This window comes from Actinia tenebrosa, unplaced genomic scaffold (genome assembly GCF_029948245.1).
Source record: "Actinia tenebrosa isolate PJP-AT-01 unplaced genomic scaffold, QUT_ActTen_1.0 PGA_scaffold16__25_contigs__length_10494907, whole genome shotgun sequence".
Classification (NCBI taxonomy): domain Eukaryota; kingdom Metazoa; phylum Cnidaria; class Anthozoa; order Actiniaria; family Actiniidae; genus Actinia; species Actinia tenebrosa.
Window position 1 is genome coordinate 200,312 of NW_028292576.1, and position 12,563 is coordinate 212,874.

The 12,563-nt window shown below is 37.5% G+C and overlaps 2 protein-coding genes and 1 pseudogene across 2 annotated transcripts in view; all 3 read left to right on the forward strand.

The window, feature by feature from the left end:
• The first annotated feature begins 225 nt into the window (after nt 1-225).
• On the forward strand, nt 226-1,739 carry LOC148910474 (uncharacterized; annotated as a pseudogene).
• A 1,207-nt stretch (nt 1,740-2,946) lies between these two features.
• LOC148910475 (ryncolin-1-like) lies at nt 2,947-6,164 on the forward strand. Its single transcript, XM_089031320.1, has 2 exons — nt 2,947-3,268; nt 3,370-6,164. The coding sequence occupies exons 1-2, from the start codon at nt 2,959-2,961 to the stop codon at nt 3,993-3,995; spliced, it is 936 nt and encodes a 311-aa protein (XP_088887446.1). The 5' UTR covers nt 2,947-2,958; the 3' UTR covers nt 3,996-6,164.
• Nucleotides 6,165-10,088: 3,924 nt separating this feature from the next.
• Nucleotides 10,089-12,563, forward strand: part of LOC116307605 (A disintegrin and metalloproteinase with thrombospondin motifs 3-like) — a 44,334-nt gene continuing 41,859 nt past the window's right edge. Inside the window, exons 1-2 of the mRNA XM_089031319.1 lie at nt 10,089-10,288; nt 10,378-10,414. Coding sequence (XP_088887445.1) covers nt 10,205-10,288; nt 10,378-10,414 — 121 coding nt within the window. The 5' untranslated portion in view covers nt 10,089-10,204. The remainder of the gene's footprint in view (nt 10,289-10,377; nt 10,415-12,563) is intronic.

The window sequence follows — 12,563 nt, forward strand, 5'->3', positions numbered from 1 at the left end:
ATAAAATATTAAACAACAATCTTTTCGTATTTCTGCTTTATTCTTATTGCTAGCAAACTGTTTACATATTTTTAAAGCAGTGAATCGATCTATCGGCAAAAATCTCCTACTAATTCACTAAGTAATGAAATAAAACACCTTGTTTTCCTCAACCGGTTTTGCACAACAGCTTGTTTAGTACGGTTCGCACTGCAACTAAGAAAAACAAAAAATAATTGCTCGATAATAGGTAAGAAATACAAATTAATTGTTCCTAACCTTTTTCAAACCTTTATTCTTTTAGCATGGTGCAAAGAGAAGCACATTCAGACACCTCTTGAGAAGATGACGCTTGGTCAACTGGATGCAAATCTCCGCAGGTTTTATCCCGAAGCACGAAAGACAACCGGCGAGATGTACAGCAAGAAAACACTCCTGGGCTTTCGACATGCCTTTGAGAGATATATGAATCAGCCTCCTTTAAACCGTGGTTTGAAGCTCTCAACTGACCCAAGGTTTAACCGTTCAAATGAGATGCTTGATGCCCAGCTAGTTCAAATGAAGCGAAAAAATATGGAGGATACACAACATAAACCCGTCATAGAAAACCAAGATCTATTGAAGTTGAAAACTTCCAAGGCTCTCTCCCTTAATGATCCATGGAGTCTGTTAAGGAATGTCTGGTTCCATCTGATCTTGTTTTTCTGCCGGAGAGGAAGAGAAGGCCTGCGAGAGCTAAAGACATCAAGCTTGAAGTTTGAAGTTGATGCAAGCGGGCGACCCTACGCTACAATGGCGCACGACGAAGCCACCAAGAACCACCCGGGCGGCATATGATGCAAACGCCTCAGAGAAAAAATCTCGAATGTATGAAACTGACTACCCAAACGACGGCTATAAAGCTCTGCGCTTGTATTTGTCAAAGACCAATCCAAATTGCGAATCCCTCTTCCAGTATCCGAAGAGAAATTGGTCCCCAACAGACGACGTGTGGTACGAAAACAGGCCCGTTGGCGTCAATAAGCTGGACGGAATGATGAAAGAGATCAGTAAAGAGGCCAAATTATCCCGCCCATACACTAACCATTCAGTCCGAGCCACATCAATCACGATGATGTCAAGTGCAGGCATTCCTAATCGCCATATAATGGCCATATCTGGGCATCGAAACGAGCAGAGTTTGGCACACTACAATACGAGGCCTTCGACCGAACAACTGCACCACTGTTCTGAAGTGCTGTCCCAAAGTCTCACTTCCTCAAGCCAAGCGATTGTCCCGGCTACTGTTCATCTGAACACAGTTGTTAAAAACAACAATGTGGTTGTAGAAGTTGCAAGACAAGATCCGGCGAGCCAGTTTGACTCCATCTTTAGCAACTGCACAGTTCAAAACGTGCAACTGGTCATTCACGAGAAGTGATCGCTGATCTATCGCAACGGGTGTAGATCGACCATGAACATAACCTCTGTGATTCATCTTCTTTTAGACTCTCATTTCTCCGCGAAGGCTTTTATTGACTTTTTTGATTATCGCGGTATTTTTCTTTTAGAAGAGGTGCTGTAAAACATACTTTGAACTTTCTTGATAGCCAACGGTAAATGTAAATTTCCTTAGTGTGCGCGCGCACATTTAAGAGAGTTTTGACATGTGATCATACGAATAAAACATTTTTCAGTGAATTAAAGTCGTTATCTATGTTATAAAAGCAATGGTCCATAATGAGCGTGCATATATCCAGTTCTGGAAGCACTCTAGCAGCTAGAGATTCTCTCGGCTACACCTCGAGCATCTCTTACGCTGCTCTCGTGCTTCCAGAACTGGATATACGCACGCTAATTATGGACCATTCCTTAACTCAAAACTTTTCAAATTTTGTTGTTAGATCGCGAGGATAAAGGCCGAAGCCGAGGAATGCTAAAAGTTGTTAAATTCCAGAAGAGAAAGTAAACAGCTACTCATTAGTACTGATCGCACCTCAATTAAAGAAGGCTTATCTAGATTAGATTAATATAAAATTACTTCCGTAATTTTTTCCTAGTCCTCTGTTTTTATACTTTTATCTATTAGTACTGTTTTTTTAACTGCTTATATTGATATGAGTGCTCCAAATTCATCATCCTTGCATGGCTATTGTTTTATTATCTCGAATGAGCCAAAGCTTGATTGAAAATTACTTAGGTAATTTTATGGTACTGACAAAAGTCATGAGGCGAGCTTGAAGAGAATTTAAACCAGCTTGTTTTTCTTCTTCTTTTCCTTTGGATCTGTTTACAATATATTTCCTTGAAATCTCACTTCGAACTCTCGCTCTCACTCGCTTGTCTCCTTTTGTACTTATCGATGACGTAATGTAGAAATTGGGGAATATTCTAATTGTACATAATTTTGGCAAGGAATATGACATGATTTAAGGCGTAAGAGTAATGTCTAAAGAACATTTTAGAAAGGACTAACAACAACGACAATGTGCCTTATTTATACCATAGAATTACAATGAGGAAAAAATATTAATATAAGTTATATGTTTACAAAAAGAATGGTAGGTATTACCTAAAATAACTACAAAATAAATGAGTCTGGGATGTCGCACGTATGTAAATCTTCACACAAAACATTAGACACCTTCCCACACGACAACTTCCGTAAAAAGCATCAGCAGTTAAACGTAATCGCCCTCGTAACTACCCACGCTAAAGATATTTGATACTGCAGTAGGAACTTATGGATAAATTGAATCACCGTAAGAAGTTTTGTATAACTGACGTTTCGGACGTTAGTCCTTCGTCGGAGTAAGAAGGACTAATGTCCGAAACGTCAGTTATACAAAGCTTCTTACGGTGATTTAATTTATTCACAAGTTCCTACTGTTTTATACAGAAACACCGACGTAGTCTATACTAGTTCTCTACTAGTTATCATCCACTATATTTGATACTGTTTTGAAATATATGTTTTTCTTTAGTGTACACTGACAAGTCATGATGTGCTTGCCATCAGTACTTACTGTCTTCAGTCTTCTCATCATCGGTGTGCATGCCAACTGCAGATCTTCCATCTCCATGATGAAACTCAAGGGATTTGCAATACGCTCTTTCCATTCTCCAAACATCCTTGAGTGCTTCCAGATTTGCAAGAAAGAGACAGACTGTCTTAGCATTAACTACTACGCAATAGATTATTTGTGTGAACATAACTATCGTACAATCTCACAGGAACCTATGAATGCTGTACAAGATGCACGTGCTACATACTTTGACGACCCAGTGGAAATTCCATACGTATACAGAGGTATGCAAGTGAGACTTTGTTTTTAACTTTGCTATCTATCCATTTCAAAGGGCTTTATGTTTGTAATTAATGGTGGTTCATTATTTAATTCTTGATTCCAGATTGCTTGGAAATATTTGAATCCGGTGAGAAACGTAGCGGCATCTACCCAATCAAGCCCGACAGCCAAAGACCCTTTCAAGTCTACTGTGACATGACAACTGACGGAGGGGGTTGGACAGTGTTCCAGAGAAGGCAAGATGGATCGATAGACTTTTATCGTGACTGGCAGCAATATAAAACAGGTTTTGGAAACCTGAAGGGTGAGTTTTGGTTGGGTAATGACTACATTTATCGCCTGACATCAAGAACACCCTGGAGTCTAAGAGTGGATCTGCAGGACTGGGGAGGAGTGCGTAAACATGCCAAATATGGTAGTTTTAGTATCAGTGCAGAGTCAGACAAGTACAGACTAAAAGTATCCTCGTATTCAGGTACTGCGGGAGACTCGTTTGCACAGAGGCACAATAACCTTTACTTTAGCACCAAAGATCGTGATAATGACCCATATGGGAGTGTCAACTGTGCAGTTACAGCGCACGGTGGCTGGTGGTACGATACATGCTATAGTAGTAATTTGAATGGTTACTACTTTCAATCACCTAAGAACCATTACACGGGAACAGTTTGGGACAGTTTTCACACTGAAATTTCATTGAAAGTTTCTGAGATGAAGATACGCCCTTGATTACAAAACGCTTCTTCATGACAAACTCGTACCCAGTCGCTTCTCTTCTCTTAATGATCCCATGTCGTGGTTTCCTAAGCTCCTCTCGTCTTCTCTCGACATCCCGCGGGTTTTGATTAGAGTATCAAACACGGAAAACTGTTTTTGATCTGTTAAATTTAACCAATAATCACATGGTTGCAAATGGGTCATATCCATCTACACAATCGTCTTACCGAAAGCACCACAGTACCGATACCGCTCTTCTGAAAGTCAAAAATTACATGTGATTCTTCCAGCGCTACTTGACATGAGCGCAGCTTTCGACACAGTTGATCATGACATCTTGCTGTGGGCACTAGATAGGCTTGGCGTGGGAGGTACAGTACTTGAGTGGTTCAGATCGTACTTATCGGGACGCTGTCAGCGAATATCTGTTCGCGGATGCCAGTCTTAGAAGTTTAACTTAGACTGCGGGGTTCCTCAGGGCTCTTGTCTTGAAACGCTCTTATTTACCATTTACTTGAGCTCCTTACTTGATGTGGCTAAAGATTGAAGTCCGTCTATTGCTATGCAGATAACACTCAACTATACGTGTCTTTTAGTCCCGCGGACGAGACTGGCCAGACAGAGGCTATAGCAGCTATGGAACAATGTGTACAGAAGGTTAGGGATTCCATGTATGATAATAGGCTATTTATGAGTGAAACAAAGACTGAGTTCTTATTGAGTGATACTATAATAAAACTGAATTCCTTTTAATATACCCCAAACATATTCGACAAAAATCTCTTCCAACCTTGCTATTTGGAGACGACAGGATTAAAACCTCTGAATCAGCTAGGAACATTGGTGTCATCTTCGACTCTACGTTATCTATGGTTCCTCATTTTAATTCTGTTTGTAATTCTGCGTTCTACCATCTTCGCAACATTGCTAAAATTAGAAAGTTCCTGTCTGCTAAAACTGCTGAAACCCTAATTCATGCTTTCGTCACATCCAAGATTGACCAACATAATTGTCTTCTTTTTGGTCTTCCCAGTCATCTCATCTCTAAACTCCAATCTGCAGTACGAAATGCCGCTGCTCGCCTTATTACGTACACTCATAAATATGATCACATTTCTCCTGTCCTAATCAAATTGCACTGGCTTCCTGTAGCTGACCGCATCAAATTCAAGATTCTGCTTATCACGTACAAATCACTTTATGTCTTGGCTCCATCCTACATTTCTGATATGATTTCTCGTTATACTCCACCAAGACGCCTACGTTCTTCTTCTGGTTTTCTTAATTCTTGAACACAAAAAGTACCAACTGATATCTTATGGTTACCGTTCTTTCTCCGTATTTGCACCTGAACTCTAGAATGCCCTTCCATCTTCAATTAGGAACTCTGAGAGCTTGTCATCATTCAAGACTTCTTTGAAAACTTATGTGTTTAAATTAGCTTTTAATGTGTTGACCTTCATTATTTTTCTGATTATCGTAATCATCATTTTTGAATTATTTTGTATTTCATCTTTCACAGCGCCTAGAGCAGCCCTGGATAAGCGCTTTATAAATTGTAATTATTATTATAACTATTATTACTAGACAGCAGCTCGCTAAAGTTAACATTGAACATGTCAGTGTTGGTAATGTTAGTATAGCTCCGCACTCCCCTGTTAAAAATTTGGGAGCTTGGTTTGATTCAAATTTATCTATGGCTGATCACATCACTAGGACTAGTTCTGCTGCGTTTTATTATTTATACCGACAATATATCAGAAGAATTAGGAAATATTTAACGAAAGCAAGTACACAGACTCTTATACATGCATTCATTTCGAGCCGCATAGATTATTGCAATAGTTTGCTGTATGGTTCCCCGATACCCTGCGAGCAGAGTCTCCTTTTAACTCCTATATAAAAGGAGACTCTGCTCGCAGGGTAGTTCCCCGATTGTCAGCTGCACAAATTACAAAGGGTGCAAAATGACGCTGCGCGGCTTGTATTTCAGGAGAGAATATTTTGCAACATAACGCCATTATTTAAATCTTTGCACTGGCTATCTGTTATGTATAGGATAGAATTTAAGGTTTAATTAATTACATTTAAAGCCATACATGGGTTAGCACCAACTTTAAGTATATGTTAGTGATCTTATTTCAATTAGGCGACCAAGAAAAAATTAAATTCTTTAAAATATATAGCAATAAACTCAACAAGATCAAAGAAATTGCAGAACAAAAATATTATTCTACACAACTTGGTATAAACAAAGATAATATTAAAATGACGTGGAAATTAATGAGCATTATTATGAATAAGAAAAAAAGAGCAAATCCCAATATATCTAAACTTCTTTATGATAAATAATGATATATATAAGGTTGAGGTACGTAAGGTTGAAATGCTACAGTATAGTGTAACGAATGTAAGGAAATCAACACCTTTAGGTGCAACTTTTGTAAAATGTGCGATGATGTATGATGTATTTGATGTACCAAAAAACACTGTCTATTAACGTCCCATGCATATAAGACGTTCCTACCATTTAGTGATAACTTGAGAAAATTTAGGCAGAAATGCTTGTCATAAACTACTCAACAACGTGGCTACATCCCTATATATCATCACGTAGTTTTAAACATTTTACTTACTCCGGAGAGTCTCAGTATCGTGCTACAATTTTCATACGCGTTGCCTTTCTACGTCATATTATTCTATGAACATGATGCGCACAAAACGAGTGACGAACTGCATCGATTTATACATAGAACGACTGACTTTATATTATTACTTTTTAAGAAATGCGTTAGGTTTCATGGAAAAATGCAACTTAATTGAAAGGTCAACATCAGTCGTATATTCTCATTACCTTTCCATGTTCCCTTATACAGAGATACCTAAGACCTCGGAAAGCGGAAACAAAACCAACCCCGTAGAAGGAAGGTACGAAAGTATACGGTCATCCTTAGTCATCTGCTCAACGAATGGGCCAAGTTTGAAATTGCAATAACCTTTTAAGGATTTCAGTAGTAAAAAATCTAAATTCCTAAGAAACCTCAATGGATGGATTACACTGATGAAAGCCGGACACCCATAACGGTACTGGATGATTAAGCCGGAAGTTTTAAACTGTGTTGGCTTAAGGCCGCGGTCACACTGGGGCCACTGAATAGGCTTGAGATGGGTTTCTTTTGATTATGATCTTAACAATCTTAAGACGGTATTAAGAACAAAGTGGTCACATTAGATAAATGGCTTGTCTTATTATAGGTTAAATAAACATAAACCTTTGCGAATCACCTAAGGTTATTTCAGTTCATGCTCCCGACATGAACATTTATCTTTTGTTGTTTATCTGGCGTACGATTGTAACTTCACGTGAAAACCAAAGTTTGCGTAGACGTCAAACAAGAAGGCGAATATTTCAAGTACTACAGCAACATTTTGCTTATCGTAGGCAGCGTTTATTGCAGAACACAGCAGCATTCGTATTTCTGCAACTGTGTTATCAAAATTTAACTAGACGCCATGAGAGGCGATTTTGGACTTTACCTCGGCCACAGATTGGCTGGTTCGAAGTACAGCTTAACAACGCCTCCCAAACCATGTACTGGAAAGAACATTTCCGTATGACAAAAAATACTTTCGAAGAGCTTGTTGCTCTAGTCGGTCCCGAGCTAGAGCGAGAGAATACACGATTCAGACAAGCTGTACCGGTTAGCAAGCGTGTAGCCATGATAACTTTTAAGCTTCAGGTAAAAAACGCGGGAAAGTGCCGAAGTGAGTAATGATCAGATGAACAAACTACTCTTCGCTCATTGGCCAAGATGTTATTCCTTCATTAAAGCGTTTACTTAGCTCGTTTCTAACCTCCTAAGAACTAGTCTTAACTTAAGCTTCGGAACTTTTGTAGTTTTATTTGTTTTCGCCTCGGATTACATGAAATCTCATAATCGAGGTAAAGGTCGGTCACACATGCATTTCTGTATAGAATAGGTTAAACAAACAAGTGTTATTTATTTAGCCAGCATTTAAGCTCCAGTGTGACTAAGAGATTCCGATTTAGTCATATTACAACCTTTTTTCCCTTCTACTAAATAGGTCGATTGTCGATATCAGGAAACGAAGCTTCATTATTTTAATTACACGAATCGTTATTGTGCCATTTATTGCTAGCTAGCTTGTGGGCGCAAATGATTGAAGTTCACTTTATTCCACATTGCTTACGATGCAATACAGTTATATTATATAATTGAATTAGCTAGTGATAAACAATCATATTTCATATAACAGCCGAAGTAGAAAGTGCTTTCGTGTTGGCTGCGATTCTGTGTTTTTATTTAGAGCTGAGCTACAATGTTGTTTAATAACTACAAAAACTTTTCTCAGTAACTTGTAATAATTAATTAAAGTAATTTTGCTATTCAGTTTGTTTATTTTTTCTATGTACCACATGAGATTTTCCAAAATTAAGGACTTGACTTAAGCCTTTAATAAGCTGAATGGAAAACTCACCGTCACAAATCTAGCTAGGGGGTAAACACAACGGGAAAAGTGACAAGATAATTGTGTTCTTTATTACATTCTTTACTTTCCAAACGTCGGTTCACTGGTTAGATACAAAGTATTCAAACGAGACTGCAAAGCTCAAATTTGAATAATCATTTGAAGCTTCATTGCAGCCTTGATTGAATGCTTTGTGTTATTGACTAGTACTTCCGGCCATATACGAAAGGTGATAAATTGATACATTTTTCAGAAACTACGTTATAATTTGATTTCAGTTATGGAAATCCTGTATGAAAGGCAAAACCCAAAATTTGAAATTCAGTATCCCAAAACTCAATCCAAATTCTATCTTATATTCTTTTGCCCAACGACATCACATTTAAAGGAAATAGAGTGTATCATAAATCAATAAGGTCAAAAGATTTATGAAATACACACCTAAGTGATCCAATTAATAAACGTGATGCGAGTAGATCACTGATTATTCTTAGAAAATCAACACCTTCAGCTGACAGTCCCCTTTGGAGGGACTACACAGGAAAAGACTTTCAGCGTGGCCGTAAGTGTCGAGATTTGATCGATAGCTCACGTGGTTTAAAAGTTAGGTGTCAGTCGTACCATAGTAAGTTTTACGTCTTGGATTTCAGCCTCGTAAGTTTTTTATGACTTCAGGGTAGGATGTGCGTGGTAAGGAGGCTCGTGCAGAGACATAAATATATATTTTTAGTGTAAAACAGACTATCAAAGGCGTATCCTACCTATTTTCTGTATTATGTAATAAATGTTACTGTATGTAAATATATCTGAGGTGCTCTTCATAGAAGGACCAGAGTCGTAGAAGGGAAAGTCTTGAACAAAATCATCGTGTGAATTCGTGTGAAACACGTGCGTCAACGGGCGGTTACCTTTTTGGGAAAGAAGAAAATGGCTGAGAAACAGCGTGACAAACTGTTACATCGATGTTACTTATTTTGATGCATGACGTTCATTATAAAACTTCCATTTCAAGCAAGTCAAAGGCTCAAAGGCAAAGGGAAATTCAAAATATCTTAGTAATCAACGTAATTTCGTAATGACTGTTTTTCGTTCTTTTCGTGCTTCCGAAATCATTCCAATTTTTGTAAATGTATTAAAAGTGCGCTTAATTGAAACACTTGACAAACAAGCAAAGAAAACGCAAACAGAAAAAAAGGAAAAGAGAGGTGCAAGAGAGAGAGAGAGGGAGAGAGAGGGAGAGAAACTGAAAAAGGTGAGGAGAGAAAGACAGATATATATGGCATTGACTGTGAAAGATTCGATTGCGTTCGCGATTCCGGCGTCGCGATTCCCAGCTGTGTCCCGTCCCCCGATCTTTAGGCACGTTTTACTTGGCATCTAAAACGTTAAATCACATGTACACGGTTTCCCATCTTATTTCCTGATCTTTTGAACAAGTGAAACATAATCATGAAACACGTATCACGCTCATCCGCTCGATCACCAACCATGTCATTCAATGGCTTCCATGTTTGGTTAAACAAGGTCAAGAGTGTAGGCGCCTCTCTCCACAGAGGAAACGTAATGTCCTCAGTTAATGACGTCACAGTGGAGTTCGCAAATGACTTGTGTATTACGATACACGTTGATAAATATTAAACAAGGATATGCCGAGTCCTAGTTAAGGCACTCTCGCCTGGAATCTCTTGGAGTTCAATTCTACCTTATTTTACTGGATCAGCCATTACATAATGGTTCATCAAGACTTTATTGTCTATTTTAGCTTCGTAGTGTTTTTATTAATTACAAGCTTTCCTTTCTTGAATACTGCGAAGGTAGGTGTTTTGTATTCGTAGCCACAAAACTCTAAAATAAGACAGTCCCTGAGAGCTAATTCAAATGCTTCTATTGATTGTGTTTCTAGGCCAAATGGAAAGCACAGACGCCAATACTCCATCAAGGTATTTAAAGCAAAACCTTTCTACAAAGATACATTACTAAAGTTATTTTACAGTCAATGCCGTATTAGAGAAATTCTATATCCTTCTTAAGGTTTATTATTACTTAGCTTTTTGGAATTTGATTACAAGCACAATAATAATTAGTCTAGCTTAGGCTATTTTATTGAATATGTTTAGCGGCTGTTGTGCTTGTCCGCGCTGCCGCCTTGCCGCTTTTAGTCTGTTCATCTTGTTTGCGTTTAACAAATATATCATTTTAGCAGCATAAATATTCAACCCTATACACTATATATCGTACATTTGTAGATAAAATCACATTATTCTGTACGATTCTCAAAATGTGTTATCCATGTCTTAAAAAGAGAACTATAGCACATTTTGTTGTATAAGTCAGACTGTGTGTTTTGGCAACAAATCTGAAGAAACAAAGAAACGTCTGTGTTGCTGACAAAATAACTTGATCTCAATTCCGTAACACAAGACCGCGCGATTGATGATTTAATGGATGTCGTGTTGATTTAACACAAGGACAAAGATTGTTAAATAAATGACTTGAATTGAAAGACATTAATCTAATGGTTCATAATAACGTAGAATGTTTCAGTTTATTATTGCTCGCGTCCTGTAGCGTTATGCCATTTTAATCTAACACTATGGAGCAACGATTGACCTACCTCGGAGTAATATATATCAAAAACGGCCAAGAAATTAAAATCTTTCTTATTTCGTGGGTTTGCAGTGGCTAACAAATCTGTGACCCTCATTCCATGATATAGTACGATCTACTTAGAAGCCCTCGATATAGGATTATTTCAATCCAATTCCAAAATTATGATGGAATTTAACAGTTACATATGTGAAGTTAAAATATCATTCGTTTTGGCTGTTTTACTAGTGTTTGTTGTCACAACTGGTTCTTCAGCTTTTTTTCTTTTTCGTTGTGGAGATAATTGATATTGTTCATGCTGCTGGTCCTAACCTCGGCCTTGACTTCCAACGCTGTGCTTGGATGTGACGAAACAACTTTATGTCTCGGCGGGATCATTTGTATTCATTAATGCCAACCCAACGACAGCCACTTCAATTTACTTCGAAATCATTAGAATCATATAAAAATAAAACTTAGATAGATACAATTAAATTTGTTAATTTGATTATGATATACTTTGAACATAAAATGAAGATCTTTCTAGATACAAGGAGTCTTTAGGTGGTCACAGCTAAGTGTACGTCATTATTATTTTATTATTAAATCCGCCTACTTCTATAATTAAATCTGTCGTCGACGAACTGTCGAGGAAATCGAATCGCCTGTAAGTCATAAGTAAGTAGATTCTATCGAGTAATGGTACTTTTTAAAACGTAATACAATGAACAAAAAGAAAACGAACGTAAAAGCAAACAAACAGATAAACAAACAAATAATTAAACAAACAAACAAACAAATAAATGAATGAATAAATAAATAAATAAATAAACTAACAAAAATAAGCAAACAAACACCCCCAGACACAACACAAACACATTAACGAGCAAAGCAACAAAAGGAAAGAAAAATGAAAATTACCTCACATTTAGAGCATCGACGATCACTGACGTCATTTTATTAAATACAATGCAAAGTTTGATCTCAGATATCTTGCAACCAAAAACTTGCTTTGCTATTAGAATATTCTGGAGGAGTGAGCAGCGTAGGTGCTGATTCACGTAGCAATGAAACCCCATGATATCAAAACAATACTACAGAAGATACCTTTCCTCTCAAAAGGTCAATCCTATAACACTGGTTAGCCCTTCTCTTGGTATTATCCTCACATAGCAAGCCGTTCATGAAAAAAATGCGAATTAAGCGTTCTTACAGTGCTTGGCAGACGCAGTTTTATATTTTTGCTGTATCATTGTATTATTTCCAGCGTATTAAAAAAAATGCAAAGTGCATTTCACAGATAATATAGTATTTATATATATCTATTTAAATTTATCTCATGTAATGTGCGTCCTCAAGTGAAGTGCATAGCTTGGGACATATATATAATTTATCAAACTCATTAATAATTCATGAGGAAAACACAATAGAATGTTGTAAATCTATACAAAACTGTGTTCATTTGTATAAACTTTAAGTTGGATTTTCTTGGCCAAATTCACT

Excerpts from the sequence above, each read along its gene's own strand:
- LOC148910475 (XM_089031320.1), top strand. The coding sequence starts at position 2,959 with ATGATGTGCTTGCCATCAGTACTTACTGTCTTCAGTCTTCTCATCATC. Across the intron at positions 3,269-3,369 it reads AATTCCATACGTATACAGAG|ATTGCTTGGAAATATTTGAA; the intron begins GTATGCAAGTGA and ends TCTTGATTCCAG.